Raw genomic sequence first — 16,043 nt, 5'->3', positions numbered from 1 at the left:
GTTGAGGAGGTCCCTTCTGTGGGCTATCTAATCCCTGTACGTCCAAAGTGACAGCTGTGTTCGGGTTCCCGGTAGTAAGTCAGACTGGTTCCAAGTGGGGGTTGGCCTCCGCCAGGGCAGCGCTTTGTCACCAATCCTATTTGTAACTTTCATGGACAAGATATCGAGGCGTGGTCGGGGTGGGGAGGGGTTGCAGTTCGGTGGGCTGGGGATCTCATCGCTGCTTTTTGCGGATGATGTGGTCCTGATGGCATCATCAGTCTGTGACCTTCAGCACTCACGGGACCGGTTCGCAGCCGAGTGCGAAGCAATTGGGATGAGGATTAGCACCTCTAAATCTGAGACTATGGTTCCCAGCAGGAAACTGATGGAGTGCCTCCTCCGGGTAAGGAATGAGATGTTACCCCAAGTAAAGGAGTTCAAGTATCTCAGGGTCTTTTTCTCAAGTGAGGGGACAATGGAGCGAGAGATTGGCCGGGGAATCAGAGCAGCGGGGCCGGTATTGCATTCGCTTTACCGCACCGTTGTGACGAAAAGAGAGCTGACATACCGTTCCTACCCTCACCTATGATCACGAAGGCTGGGTCGTGACCGAAAGAACTAGATCGCGAGTATAAGCGGCTGAAATGGATTTTCTCAGAAGGGTGGCTGGCTTCTCCCTTAGAGATAGGGTGAGAAGCTCAGTCATCTGTGAGGAACTTGGAGTAGAGCCGCTGCTACTTTGCATCGAAAGGAGCCAGTTGAGGTTGTTCGGGCATCTGGTAAGGATGCCCCCGGGACGTCTCCCTAGGGAGGTGTTCCAGGCACATCCAGCTGGGAGGAGACCTCGGGGTAGGCCCAGGATTAGGTGGAGAGATTATATTTCAACACTAGTCTGGGAACACCTCGGGATCCCCCAGTCAGAGCTGGCAAATCTGGCTCAGGACAGGGAAGTTTGGGGTCCCATGCTGGAGCTGCTGCCCCCGCGACTCGTTACCGGATGCGGATGAATGATTTAGGCCCCAAATACAGGTGCTGGTCATAAAATTAGAATATCATCAAAAAGTTGATTTATTTCAGTAATTCCATTCAAATAGTGAAACTTGTATAATGTATACATTCATTCCACACAGACTGATATATTTCAAGTGTTTATTTCTTTAAATTTTTATGATTATAACTGACAACTAATGAAAACCCCAAATTCTGTATCTCAGAAAATTTGAATATTATGAAAAGGTTCAATATTGAAGACACCTGGTGCCACACTCTAATCAGCTAATTAACCCAAAACACCTGCAAAGGCCTTTAAATGGTCTTTCAGTCTAGTTCTGTAGGCAACACAATCATGGGGAAGACTGCTGACTTGACAGCTGTCCAAAAGACGACCATTGACACCTTGCACAAGGAGGGCAAGACACAAAAGGTCATTGCTAAAGAGGCTGGCTGTTCACAGAGCTCCGTGTCCAAGCACATTAATAGAGAGGTGAAGGGAAGGAAAAGATGTGGTAGAAAAAAGTGTACAAGCAATAGGGATAACCGCACCCTGGAGAGGATTGTGAAACAAAACCCATTCAAAAATGTGGGGGAGATTCACAAACAGTGGACTGCAGCTGGAGTCAGTTCTTCAAGAACCACCATGCACAGACATATGCAAGACATGAGTTTCAGCTGTCACATTCTTTGTGTCAAGCCACTCTTGAACAAGACTCAGTGTCAGAAGCGTCTTGCCTGGGCTAAAGACTGCTGCTTACTTATGTTCTCTGATGAAAGTAAATTTTGCATTTTCATTTGGAAATCAAGGCACAGAATCCATGTTGTTTGAAGTCCAGTTAAAAGTTTCCACAGTCAATGATGGTTTGGTGTGCCATGTCATCTGCTGGTGTTGGTCCACTGTTTTCTGAGGTCCAAGGTCAACACAGCAGTCTACCAGGAAGTTTTAGAGCACTTCATGCTTCCTGCTGCTGACCAACTTTATGGAGATGCAGATTTCATTTTCCAACAGGACTTGGCAACTGCACACAGTGCCAAAGCTACCAGTACCTGGTTTAAGGACCATGGTATCCCTGTTCTTAATTGGCCCGCAAACTGGCCTGACCTTAACCCTATAGAAAATCTATGGGGTATTGTGAAGAGGAAGATGCGATACGCCAGACCCAACAATGCAGAGGAGCTGAAGGCCACTATCAGAGCAACCTGGGCTCTCATAACACCTGAGCAGTGCCACAGACTGATAGACTCCATGCCACCCCGCATTGCTGCAGTAATTCAGGCAAAAGGTGCCACAACTAAGTATTGAGTGCTGTACATGCTCATACTTTTCATGTTCATACTTTTCAGTTGGCCAACATTTCTTTTATATTGGTCTTAAGTAATATTCAAATTTTCTGAGATACTGAATTTGCAATTTTCATTAGTTGTCAGTTGTAATCATCACAATTAAAAGAAATAAACATTTGAAATATATCAGTCTGTGTGTAATGAATGAATATAAAAAGTTTCACTTTTTGAATGGAATTACAGAAATAAATCAACTTTTTGATGATATTCTAATTTTATGACCAGCACCTGTACATATCTGATATGTATGACGAGTATAAACCGAGCAGGGCTCTTAGATTGATGAACACAGGTCAGCTAGTCGAGCCCAGAGTCCAAACTAAACATGGCAAAGCTGCATTTAGCAGTTTTGCTGCACACAACTGGAAGAAACTACCAGAAGATCTTAGACGTGCCCCAAACATATCAGTTTTTAAATCCAGATTAAAAACACTTCTCTTTTCACGTGCCTATGACTGAGCACCTAATCAATACCGCATTAAGTAAAATAAGGTGTGCCTCTGTTGGAATTTAACAGACACTGGAATGGAATGGTTGCCATACATGTAGAAATGCTGATTTAAGAAAAAAACCAGAGTGGTCTCTAAATTCTTTCCATAGCTGTATGAATTGTGCTATAAACCTGCTTGCTTGTTAAATGGGTTAGCTTAAAATGCTTACAAGCAAGCAGCAACAGCAAAATTCCTCCTCATGAACCTCCCACTTTTCCTGACAAACATTATTTTAGTGTGTTAAATACATAATTTGTGAAAGAATAGGAAACAACATAAAATATATATATTTTTTGAAGTGTGGAAAAATAACCAGCTTGTTACATAACCATACATTATTAAGAAAATTACTTAAAACATAGTACTGTTTGAGTCTTACAGGGCTGAGAATATTGTTTAACTCCTTGCGGTCCAAACTAACTGTGTAAGTGATCCCACACAGCTTCAGTTATGTTGAGTTGAGTTTGTGTAGCCACTCCTGTATGTATTTTTTTCTCCTACACTCGCATAGGGGGTAAAGCGGTAATATTACTCCAGGAAAGGCAGGGGGAATAATATCACCCCTGTATTTTGTACTGCACCCTCTCTTTGCCTAGATAACTGCTCTGAGTCATCTCCTATGTTTCACGTTTGATGAGGCAGGAGAAGACGGGAAGTGATTTAAGTCCATTCCTTCATACAGCAACTTTCCAGATCCTTCCTTGGTTCTGGCTTGGTACACAGTTGAGCTTCTGCTCACCCCACGTTTCCAATGGGATTTAGGTCGGGGGACTGTAAAATCTTGGCCAATGGCAATTGCAAAATCTTGGGTCTATGGTCATTTAAGCATTATCATGTGGATTTGATTTGAAGATACTGTGGTCACTATGACAGTCTCTGAAAACATTATTAGGACCTGAGATCCTTCAAGAATACTTTCCTAGTTAATGTTTAATTACTTTCCTAGTTAATAATGCTCTAATTGATGAAAAAAGCTTCCATATTGACAAAAACTGTTACTTTTCCAACATTTGTATTGATCAAAATGCTTGATACTGAGCATATAATTTACAGTGTACAGTCTATTGCTTCAGGTTATGAAATCACATAAGAACTTTTCAAAGTGTTATATCATATTTGACATGTTTCATGTGTTTTAAACACAGCCTTTTGGTGTTCCTCTCACAATCTCTATTTGTGTCAGAACCTGCACCTTGACCATCTTCAGTAAAGTCAGACTGCAGATGGTTGGTGAATGCAGTTAAAAAGGTGTTGACGTTCAGGACAGGAAACCCACACAACTAACAGGCAAACAATTCTTACAGTTCAGAAAAAACACAAATTATCTTTCCTGAGGCTACAGGACATATATAAAGGTGATTATCACATTAATATACTGTACCTAACTATCAAACTCCTTTTTCCTTTTTATGAACATTGTAATTAACTGTGGTTAATTGTAATCATGGGTATGACTGAATTTATCATTGTAAAAAAGAAACCCTTCTAAAAAAATACTTAAAAAGGGTTCAATATTCATCATGTCAACATAATGTGTCGCTTCAGACCTACCTAAGCCAGTCTAAGCAGACAAGATCATGCACACAATTTGACAGTGACAATCATTTGGTGATATCAACTTCAGGAAAGCTGTTTTGTGGCGCAGCTTAATCAGCTTCAGTGCATGATCTCAAGAATACTGAGAAGGAAACACCATTAGATCTTTTTTCTGACCCAGTAGTTAGAAATTCCCCTTTATTTCTGTAAAGTCCATTTTAGTATTCCTCCAGGGTCATCTTCTGGTCATGAATCCAAGCAAAGGGCCTTAGCTGCTTGGCAATGTGTACACTTTAAAACTACTGCCTTTGATGAGAATGGTTGTCTGAAGTGGTTGTGTTGTGATTTCCAGTTCCTTCTACAAAGTTCCTTCAATGTTAATAATTCATTAGATTAATGTCCACCCAAGGGTCTTCAGGTTCCGTCAGCCACCATTAGTGGAGCTTATTGCTCCTGTGTGCTCTCTGTTTTAGTCACTCTGGAAGCTGTTTATGTCATTGTTTGTGTCTTGGAGGCCAGTGCTAGTCTCAGCTGTTCCAATTCTGGTATTTGCAGTCTTCTGTCATGAAGAGGTATGAACTGATGGCCTCTCTCAGACCCTCACTAACTAGTGACTCTTCATTGTCCTTTCCCTTTTCCTTGCAGAACAGCATGCTACTGCACACAAAGAGAAAACCAATGTGAGGAGATGATGACCAAGAATATCAGATCTAATGACAGATGTGCATAGACAGAACTTAGTATCGCAACAGTAAATTAATTCACCTGTCTACGTCTTTCCAGTTGAGGCTGGCTTTCCTGACAGCAGTGGGTGGTGGGCCTGTTACCACAGGTACATTGTTGGATCCCTGAATGAAGCAGGGTTCCCCCAGCATACAGCACAGTCCATCAGAGTGGTCTGGAAGTAGAAGCCAATTACACTGTTACAAGCCAGCCCTCACATGAAAACTAAAATACACTGACTAAATATGCTTTAAGAGCCTTGCCTGGCTACCCAAATACTTAGTTTGGCTGAACACTATGCCACACTCACAGACAGTTGTTCTCTGCGAGTCTGGATCTAAGTAAAATGATTGAACCATTCTAAACAATCCTTTATTCTGTCATTTGTGGGGGGTTTGACATGTTGAATTCTTCCAACTGGTGTGTTGCTTTGCCATACAGAATCAGAAACGGAATGGATCAACCACTGAAGAACTCGAAGAGCTTTTTATGTTTATGGATTAGCAACAAACACAATTTGACAGCGATTTCATTCATAATACATGCCTGGGCAGTTATGAATAGGAAATATTAAATATTTGAGAGGGACACTTTCGCAGTATTTAGAGTATATGTCTGTGAGGATCATATTAGCAGTTACAAACAGTATGCTAGCCAAATTACTGAACGTTTTTCCTTAATCTACGATGAGATGGAAGCTAAACCCAGGCATTACACTCATTTGGCTGCAACCCATTTCCATGGAGCATGTCTGGCATTAGGAACCCAGAGAACATCAGAACTCGCATCAGAATCAGACTCCCCATGCTTTGTGATTATTTCTGTTACAACAGATACGTAGAAAACAATAGATTTCGGTTTGAGTTGTCAGGCAATGAAACGGCCCATAGTTCAACCCACTGATTCTTGTGCAGAAACTTGAATGAATTGTTTGGATAAATAAGACTTAATATCCCTGCAGTTTATAACATTTTCTACAATCTTGTGTACTTCTATTACCAACACTAACCTGAATAGTGGTCTACCAGGGCTGTGAGGTCAGGGAAGGTGAGGCCAGCGGAGATGTATAGCCAACCGTTTTCCAGTTGATGGATCCGGTAGTGTTTGATTGAGCTACGTTCCTGGTCACTTCTCTTACGTATTGACAGGGAGTGGGCACCTATAGATGTTAGCAAACTTCAGTCACAACTTTTTATCCCTTTAGGTTTATAAATATATATTTTGAAATGCTCCTGTGTAGCTTTGTGTGTTAGTGTTATGTTATCATGATATTAACATGATGTGTCATTGGCGCATGTCTAGCGTAATGTGTCATTGGCGTATGTCTAGCGTAACGTGTCATTGGCGTATGTCTAGCGTAACGTGTCATTGGCGTATGTCTAGCGTAACGTGTCATTGGCGTATGTCTAGCGTAACGTGTCATTGGCATATGTCTAGCGTAATGTGTCATTGGCGTATGTCTAGCGTAACGTGTCATTGGCGTATGTCTAGCGTAACGTGTCATTGGCGTATGTCTAGCGTAATGTGTCATTGGCGTATGTCTAGCGTAATGTATTAGGAGAACTAAACGAACCAGGGCGGGTCTGACTTTCCCGGACCAGAAAAGAGCCAGCCTGATTGTGGGGCAGCAACAACAGCTCCTCAGCCTTCTCCCTGCTGAGAACCTCATACTGCCACCTAGGCCAAGAGAATACAGTTAGACACAGAAATAGACAGATCTATGTCAATACAGGATCAAAGGAGAATACAGAAAGATGGATCAGCAGACTCACCTGTTGTACACTCTGGTTGTATAGTTGCTAGGGATGTAACTCTCATTGCCTGTAGCAGAGGACCTTACTTTCCACCATTCCCCCTCGCTATATGGACATGCACAACCACAGAAACACATGTTATTACAGGAAAACACAGTACCACTGTAGTGTCAGGACAAGTATTTGTAGTAGGAGTAACAGTAGCAGTACGATTAGTAGTAGTAGGATTACTAGTAGTAGCAGTAATCTAGAGTTGCAGGAGTAGCAGTACGATTAGTAGTAGCAGGATTACTAGTAGTAGCAGTAAACTAGAGTTGTAGCAGTCCTGGTAAGGGTTGCTGTTATATTAATAGGTAGAGGCTAAGGTTTCTTACTCTGAAAGCACTGTGAGTCTCTCGCCCACATGGATGCTGCTGTGTGCCGGATGTCCGTTAGGGTAGTTGTACAAGGCTACTACCACATACCTGTTGCTCTCTATGGACAATACAGAGATATACATGGTCGGTGTCACTCAATTACTATGACAATCGTGAACTAAGACAATGCATTATTTTCATAATGTCAAACAAAAATGTCCAGACAAATGTACATCATGAGTAACAGTTCCGATAGGCAGGCCTGTAGTCAGCTAGTCCCGGTCACCCACATTTTAAAGTATATCTGTTGCTTCTCATCTATTTTCTTTTCACATCGACTTGGTTCCATTGTACACTTTTCTCACACAGCAACTATGGTAATGTTTAATGAAGGAGTTTCGACATATGAGGCCTCATTCTGTAACCATACTTACATACAAAATATACCCCAACTTGTGTGCTACCAGTATTTGGCTGACTATAGTATTGCTGTACGATAAATGCAGAAAATCTGAAAAAGTCTAATCTCACAGGAGATCCCATAATCGGTTCATAAACTACATTTTTACCACAAATTGTATTTTGCATTACGGTATGGGCTGTAACATTTAGCCTATTTAAATTGTATAAAACAAATATTGTGGAATGCACATAAAAGCACTAGTCAAAAAGTTGGTCTTTCTTTTAAATGGCTTAATTTCAACAGTCCCAGTTGATACACAGAAGAAATATGGTTTCCAGCCTGAGTTTAAATGCTTTTTCATACATGCCGTTTTAAAGTCAACATTTATTTTAATGTTGAAACTCAGCTTTATCAAACTAAGTTGCACTCAATAAGTGTCTCCTGAATGACTACATCAGGACTGTCTTTTAATTGGACTTGTTTTGCCCATCATTGACCACTGTGGCCCACCAAGGTTTATGCTGGCCTATTGCCTGGTCTAACATGGAGTAAATGCCTTACCCATTGTGCCTGACCCAGCGGGCTGTTCCTGGCCCAGCAAGGCGGCATGACTGCTGGATCCCCGACGTGCTTTACTGATCCCACTGCCCATGGTGACGTGGAGCTATTGAGAAAGGGTCACCAGGTCACTCTTTGGGCTGGGGATCACAGGTACTGATTAGTTACATGTTTAGTTAGTAATGAGACATACTGTACGTTTGGAGACATTTTATTCTGTAAATAAGCAATTGTTCTTTATATATTTATGGTAAAAAAGATTTTTTTTTAAATGTGTGGCGACATTGTCTTCCAGTGGATTATTCCATCCGTCAGAGTTACTGAAAACATCAGATGAAAAATAATGTTTTCCAAAGAAAATATTAATCACTTCTAATTGCTTGTTTTTAATAGTGCAGCAGCTGTACTGTTCAGGCACCTCAAACAAAAACGAGGGAGGAAGTTCAAACCTCGTTTCTTCTTAACACCACAGTTTCCAACCACACTCTTGTTTTGTACAAAGGTGCAGGTTTTATGAGCGTGCTAGCTGGCTTCTTTATGCTTTCCAAATTTCTTGTGTTAAAGCCTAAATTTAAAATGGATTCAAATGAGACAGTGTGTCACTAATCTAGACAAAATATCACCATTTTGAATTGGAGTTTAGTTTTATATTTTATGATTTTTAAATTACAGAATAAAACTGGCACAGTCTGCTTTGTGTTTGCAGAGACTGGAAGACAACTTCAGCTTCCAGAGTTACAAAAAGCTAAATCAAAAGGACACATTTACACTGAATCTGATAACAAGACTACATTGAAATGCCTAGTTAAATTTGCTACTAACATTTTAATTTGCTTGACAATATGACAAATTGGCAAAACATGAAAATGGCTGTCTGACAACAACTTGATGGACCAACAACTTGATGGCGCTTGAAGAATTAAAATATAATAATTCAAGAGTGAAAGTTCCAGAAAATTACCCAAGACTCAAAGCTGTAATTAAAAATCTAAGATGTTTCTAAAATCTACTGAATAAGGTGGCTGAACACTGATTTAAATCAAGATGTCACATTTCTATAAATATTACACAATAATTGTAATATTTCCTCCACCTGACATGACAGTATTCTGTGTAGGTATTTGAAGAAAAAAAACGACCAACTATTTTCAATCCCACGTCCGGAAAAAGTGAAAGGAGTTTGATACTTTCCAAAGGCAATTGAGGGGCCATTCTCTAAATAAGTCACTGAAGTAAACCAGCATGCCTGTGTCAACCAGATGTTGCATCATGCATTGGGGATTTGAATAAACATATCATGTGTGACAATGATCGTAAACCATGACTGCCTTTCTGCTCCACGGGAGATATGGTATTTAAAACATAAATTCTAACAGAACCACCTAATCACGTAACACATTTTCTAGTGCTATATGCTCACTCAAGCATCCTAACTGACAGATGTCATTTGGGTTTGTCTGAACACAGTCTAAAGCTTGAGTGCCATTGTTGAGGAAAACAAAATCCACTGCTGTCTTTTTTTCATAGTGCCTTTTGTGTCCTGACAACTTTTGACCGTCTAAAATTGTTTTAGTAATTTTATAAATAGTAACGTGAAGTCTAGTGTTATTTAATGTCTCAAAATAAATTGTTTCCCTCAATATCATATGCCACAATCACAGAGGAAAAAGCCACCTGGCACAACAGTGTCATGGGATGGAAGGACATGCTGACAGGGCCCATAAGAGTGACTGAAATGACTGCCCTCCATTTGTGTTCCAAAATACAAACACAATTCATAACCAATTACAGCTGTCTGCAAAATAGGAGTCAGCAAACACAGGAGCGGTGGAGACATGGTCAAGCACCGTGAAAGATACATGTCACGCATAGAATATTGTCATAAGATCAATCCTATATGTTCATTTGTTCTTTGTCCCATTTCTGTTCATATAAAAAAAAATGAAAGCAATTACATTGAGATTGGTTAGCTCGGAAGTCTTTTAGCACAAAAATGTGTTACTCACATTATTGCCCATTAAGGACCCTGGTGATGGGCAGTCCTCTGGAGCCAGGGGGCCGAGTTGTTGTCAGTGCTGAAGAATAACACCGTAGGACGTACACACCAGAGAGCCTCAGGGGTCGAAAGATTCCAGTGGGGCGGCGTCACAGGGCTCCTAGAACACCCATGTGAACCACCAGTGCGATGTGTGTGCGAGTGAGTTAGAAACCTGTGGCGACACCATGTTCTCTGAGATGTTCCAACGGGGAAAGGAGCCAGGGCCCGTAGGTGGAGGTTCTGTAGGTGGAACGAAGTGCTCTGCAGTACGTGTGGAGAGATGTGACAGGGGTTTTTATGTTCACCTCTTACTCTGACATGCTTCCTGTTTCAAGAAGGCCTGAAACATTCACGTACCACGACTTCAAAGACACTGAGCGAAGAGAGTGAAATAGAGACGATTGAGGGAAGACAAGGTGAGGCATGAAGCACATTTTATTCAACAGTAGTTAGTGTGCAACGGGAGCAGTAGCAGAGCGCAGTAGTAACCGGCAGACAGCAGTAACTTCAGTCATTAAGAGAAGTGATGTGACATCGGTCTGCGCAAGCACTGTTTTGCAGCAGAATCTGCATGAGCAGGGGCATTGAATCCACAACACATGAAGTGAGGTCACAATATTTCCTGGAAGGTTTTGATCTTGAGGTAAAGGTGTTGGGAGGTTCAGTGTTGAGCAATAACTACCATAGTAATAACTGTCTGGGGAAAAAAAGTTGACCATTTAAAGCTACAATGAGTAATTAAAACAATTACAGTTCATACACCCCATCTCGGTTTTGGGGAAAGGCTGAGGGACAGGCTTTGAAAAATGCAACCACTCATATAAAAGTCAGAGCTATGGCTGCAAGGACTGACCATAATAGTTTTTAAGGGTATATAAAGTGTTGAGACCCCTACGGGAGAGCATCTCCGACCCATCACAGTTAAAACACTTCTCTGTCTGGGCACCATAGTGGTGGAACCTGCTTCCTCTTGAAGCTAGGACAGTCCCTTCCGATTTTCTGAAGATCTCTGAAGAGTACACAGACACGAGTCACTCAGGATAGGTTGGTCTGTTTTAAATAGCTAAAATGTGAACTGGAATTAGCCAAATCAAGTGTCTAATGTTCCACCAAACTCCATTAAAGGATGGTTTTCTTCCAGCAGGACAATCACTAAAAATACACATAAAAAGTACTCAGGAATGGTTAAGAAAAGTTGCTTTACTTTTCATAGGTGGCAAGCAAAGCATCCAGATCTGATGTTACAAACCGCATGCTAACAGACTCGTTTACTGAGTAAAAGACAGACAGGCAAGGGGAAGAAGGCAGCCCAGAGAAACGTTAATGTAGTTACTTCAAGCTTTATTTCATTATCAGTACAAATTGTTATAGTCAGCACGGAATGACTTACACCACACCGTCACAGCATGGCGACAGAGCACAATGCATCACCACAAGCTAACAACATGAACAATACAGAAATCTAAATGTTCATTACATTTTCCTGTCTCTCAAATGTCTGACCTGTTCCATTTTTTGTGGTGTTATTTACTAAGGGAAAACAGGATATGCTTGGAGTTAGTAGAACATTTTAATGTATATATTTGTGGAGTTATGCAAGAATTTAAGAGTCAGTAATGTTCTCTGTACCTCAACTGAGCTCTGTGCTAGATAATGTAATGTGACTTAAAACATAACCAAGGAGTTGCTTTACAATGTAAGTACACTACAGTATTTGGGTTATTCTCTCTGCCTGTCAGTAGCAATGAGAGTGAGTATAAAAAACTAGCCATTTCCAATAACTTGTTTGAAAAATAACAAAGAACAAAAAAGTAACTATTTGTAGATACATCTAGACAGAAGCGGTTCTACAGACACGTCCATTAAGTTTCATCTACTAGAGGGTCATGCCACCATCGTTGTTAGAAAGGTACAGAATAAGAGCAAGTTCATCACATCATTTTACAATCCAGGAACGCAAAGTTATTCTTCACAAATCACAACATAATAATAAAAAAAAACAAAGATTTTGTATGTAGTAGGAAAGGTGTGCAAGTGAGTCTACATGAGACAGTGATTTAGAATGGACCATTAAGTAGTGGGATCCAGGGCTGTTGTGATTTGGTCTGTTTTGAACATAAGGTGAGGAAGACCAGGGGAGATGGGAAGCTTTACTCCTTATAGAGAACTTTACAAGAGAAAACTCTTGATGCTTTTCCATCTCTCCTATTTAAAACAGACACACTGACCAAAATAGTAGTCAGAAATACAAATATAGCTCATATCTCAAAAATAACAACAAAGAAACCACCTATCCCTCCTTTAATGGGGAAGAGCAGCAGAGGGTAAAACCAGACCATCTCCTGTTGGCTAACTGACTTCCAGGTTGCCATTCCACGGCTGTCACGCACAGACAAACCTGATCAATACACAACAATAAGAACACAGCAAAGGACTGCTTCTGGCTTAATAAATACGTTTTCTGAACTTAATCAGATAACCCTTGGGACTCAAATGGTCTCTGTCCTTCAGCCTGGGAAAGGAAAAACGGGGAGAAAGCGAGAGAGACAAAGACAGGAAAGAAGGTTGGTTTTCCCGGGCAGGTTGCTTTAGCAGGACACCTCCATGGTCTGTGGCCTGGCCTGCTCCACAGCTGGGCCGGCGGCAGTGGCACCCTCTAGCTGTGTGTGGGAACGGCTGCGGGCGCCCTCCACAGACCCCATGCTGGAGGCAGAGTGGGTACGAGAGCGTGCCAGCCGGGTCATACTGGCTGTGGGCACTATAGACGAGAGAGAGAGATAGAAATGGGAGCAATTATGACAAGAAGTGAGGAACGGGGAGATTTGCAGTGTGCACGTGTCGGAATGTTTGGGGGGTGGGGGCTTGCTTTGGAGAAGGTGAGCAGGGGCAGGATGCTGGTGATCATACCACAATTGGTTATGTATCAACAATCCCATGATGGGTTGGCCTGGAGCCCAGGGAGAATAATGAAGTCTAATAACCTAAAGGCTCATTCTGATCTTCACCTCACGCTACAATACCAACGCTGCCATTTAGTAACTCAGAATGTGGAATGACATCAGCTAAGCAAGAATGCTGGAAATGTCACCACAATCTATAAGTATATAGATCTTATTCCGGGGTTTGAAATCTCTGACTATTCATTATTCTCCCATAAAGAAAAGAAATTGCCTGATCTGGTCAAGTTCCAATTCATTTTTACTGTCAGAGAAAAAATGAATAACTATGAAAAGGCTAATATGATAATGCAGCATGCACAAGAGATTTGAGGGCAATCTGAGCAGAAGACAACATGACAAACAGAACAAATTGACAGACAACCTTGTGATAAACATCAGACAAACATTCATATTCTCTCAGACCACACAAGTTATGACCGCATTTCATGCTTAAAATCCTGTGGCGTCAAATCAGAGAGACTTGTGAGGAATGGTGACAGCGTGAGTCGGCAACCAGCAAACAGGGTGGCAGGACAGATCACTGGAAGTAGAGACTGGCCAAGCCAAGAATGCTACCTATGTTCCTTGGTACCTGATTGGCCGCTCAGATGGCTAAGCAGTACAAGGGGGACTGTTAGCATTGACAGGGGGGCAGAAGGGAAGCAGAGAAGAAATAAAGGAGGGGCACAGAGACACTGTCAGATTAATTCCAACTTGATAAATCAAAACAATGTTTTCTACAGCTTGACCTAGGAGAGACTTGAAGCACAACTGTGTACACATCGTTCTATTGGGATCTACTTTTATTGACATTCATTTCCAATAACCTAACAATTGTCAAAACTGCTAGAATTTGTCTCTTGTTCTTCTCTTAAACCAAAAGGAATGACACTTGTGGCCCTGAAATTGCTTTGAGGCAAGGTGTGTTTCAGGACAACCAGCCTAGTATATTGTCCAATTCAGTTAGTAGGATGTGTGCCCACTGAAAATAACCCCATCGAGCTAGTCTACAGAGTTAAAATCACATTAATACAACATTGAAAACAGGGCCTCAAGAGCGCTTGACTGAACAGTTTAAACTCAAGTCATTCTCCTGAGAGTGTACTGCTACCCATTCAACACAACAACCTCCTTGGATGGGATCGAAGACAGAAAGCTACAGAGAAACAAACGTTCAGTACGGAACAATGTGTTGGTGAAGATGCATCATGGACTTATTGCCTTGTGATGTATTGTTTCTACGGATCAGGCCTTCTCAGAGCAAGGAAGGTACTTTCTGAAACTTGCCATTGATTTTCTGTTGTGGGGGAAGTTTCTGAAAATAAAGTGTGTGCGATGGGGAGGTAACCGAGGGGAAAGGGAAAGAGAAAGAAGAATCAATACAAAAACAAGCAAAGGGCAAGGTGGGCTATCAGAGGTGGAGTGGAAATAGTTTAAGCTTAGAATGTATTCCACAACAATATTTAATTTAAATAACTAGGTTTGAAATTTAGAATAAGCCTAAAAAAAGATCTATTAAGGAGCCAGACTCTTCAACCAGTAAAGCAGAACTAGCAATTCCAAATGGACCCCTGGCACAGCCCCTAGGCAAGAGCTGGGAGTGCCGCTCTAGTCACATACGGCAGACAAAACATCAAGCGGGATGTTCTGAGGGATAAACAGGGTTATTCCTCAGTGCTCTGCACCATATCATGACCCCATGTAGAGACCAGTGCTCGGACGGCAGCGTCCTGTGAGTGTCTCTGTGGTTGCAGCACACAAACTGAAACACACCAGGCTGGCCTGGCTACTCAGAGCCCTCAGGACTCCCGGGGACTCATTTGTCAAGTGTGTTTGCACAAATCGGTGTGGTCATTCTGACACAAAATATGGGATTTATCAATATGAGTGCTTGAATATTTGCATACAGCCATTACGACAGGTACGCACAGCGCAAAGTGGTAGAAGGGAACTACTTCTGAAACAGACCAGCAAACACGGAAAATAGATTTTCAAAAGTAATGAATTTCACAGTTTTTTCACTGCACTTTTCATTCAATGTTTCTCAACAGGCAGTGATATTTAATGTAATTTGATCACATCAGGAATTTTGTACCATACATGGCAGTCATCTGTAAAGTTAAACTGGCCTAATGTAAAACCAATGGTGAATCATTTTAAGACAGAACTGCAAATACTTCAATAGGACCTTGCCAGTCTGCCATCTCACCCAGGATAAGCCAGCCGATAAATGCCCAACAAAACAAACTGGTTCATACATTTTCCATACACTTGCTCAACAGGTTGGAGACAAGAGGAGTTTAATTATTTGCCATTTACCGTTTCTAAAATGTTCAAAAGGATAGGCGGCAAACAAATGGACATGTAACCACCATCCCACCATCTCATTACCTGCATATTCCACTAAATGTCATGGTGGTTCATTAGTATTGAGAACAAGTGGTATAATGGAAAACAGTCCTAGGAATTTTTAAGAACTCAGACTTCTTTGGACACGCACACACAGTCATGACACAAAGAGCAATAAGCTCCAAATCGGCAGAAATCTAATTTCAAACTGGGCATGGTTTTCTTCCTCCTAATTATTGTAATCACACCTGGTGTGAGTTCTATACCCTTTGAAATCAGCAATGAAATCCATAAGATGGCCATATTATACTATGGTATAGTCAAAAATGCCTCCATAGCAGATTGATGAAGCATTTGGATGATTAATGTAGGCCTCCTGCAGAGAAAATGTTTCTAGTGCTTTTTGATCACTTTTCTGATTATTATATACATCTTCCTCAATTCAGTTTCACTTACTTGGCGACCACCACTCTGAGAACCTGACAGACAAGGGTGAGCGAAAGTTTGTAAACTCTCTAGGATTTGATCTTGTATGTGATGTCATATCTTACAAAAACTGAAAACTTGCTTACAGTAA

At 41.4% G+C, this 16,043-nt stretch overlaps 2 protein-coding genes across 13 annotated transcripts in view; both read right to left on the bottom strand.

The window, feature by feature from the left end:
- Positions 1–3,805: 3,805 nt before the first annotated feature.
- Positions 3,806–11,397, bottom strand: sla2 (Src-like-adaptor 2). 3 transcript variants are annotated; one of them, XM_010891831.4, is made up of 8 exons: positions 10,147–11,397; positions 8,144–8,280; positions 7,198–7,297; positions 6,842–6,928; positions 6,643–6,746; positions 6,079–6,228; positions 5,112–5,244; positions 3,806–5,003 (listed from the first exon to the last, which is right to left on the bottom strand). In XM_010891831.4, exons 2-8 carry the CDS (start codon positions 8,232–8,234, stop codon positions 4,874–4,876), a joined length of 795 nt encoding a protein of 264 aa, XP_010890133.1. In that variant the 5' UTR covers positions 8,235–8,280; positions 10,147–11,397; the 3' UTR covers positions 3,806–4,873. The 3 variants fall into 3 exon arrangements, with proteins under 3 accessions (XP_010890133.1, XP_010890131.1, XP_010890132.1); XM_010891829.4 differs by having other exon boundaries at positions 8,144–8,246; XM_010891830.4 differs by having other exon boundaries at positions 3,806–5,000; positions 8,144–8,246.
- Positions 11,398–11,502: 105 nt separating this feature from the next.
- The window catches only part of ndrg3b (ndrg family member 3b), a 40,759-nt gene continuing 36,218 nt past the window's right edge, over positions 11,503–16,043 (bottom strand). For 5 of the 10 annotated variants that reach the window (XM_020051798.3, XM_020051796.3, XM_020051797.3 and 2 more), the window contains 2 exons: positions 14,405–14,432; positions 11,503–12,936 (listed from right to left, as the gene is read on the bottom strand). In XM_020051798.3, the coding sequence (XP_019907357.1) occupies positions 12,624–12,936; positions 14,405–14,432 (341 nt within the window). In that variant the 3' untranslated portion in view covers positions 11,503–12,623. Of the gene's footprint in view, positions 12,937–13,709; positions 13,749–14,404; positions 14,433–16,043 lie in introns of all 10 variants that reach the window. The other 5 variants (XM_010891840.5, XM_020051794.3, XM_010891839.5 and 2 more) reach the window with 2 other exon arrangements.

The sequence above is a fragment of the Esox lucius genome, chromosome 12 (assembly GCF_011004845.1).
Source record: "Esox lucius isolate fEsoLuc1 chromosome 12, fEsoLuc1.pri, whole genome shotgun sequence".
In the NCBI taxonomy this organism is placed as follows: domain Eukaryota; kingdom Metazoa; phylum Chordata; class Actinopteri; order Esociformes; family Esocidae; genus Esox; species Esox lucius.
This window is presented reverse-complemented; position numbering and strand designations above follow the sequence as displayed.

What these genes read in the sequence shown, in the direction of transcription:
- sla2 (XM_010891829.4), bottom strand. An exon ending in AGACTCACAGTGCTTTCAGA is followed by an intron (nt 6,929 to 7,197) that starts GTAAGAAACCTT and finishes ATGTCCATATAG; the next exon opens with CGAGGGGGAATGGTGGAAAG. An exon ending in GGAAAGTCAGACCCGCCCTG is followed by an intron (nt 6,229 to 6,642) that starts GTTCGTTTAGTT and finishes TAACATCTATAG; the next exon opens with GTGCCCACTCCCTGTCAATA.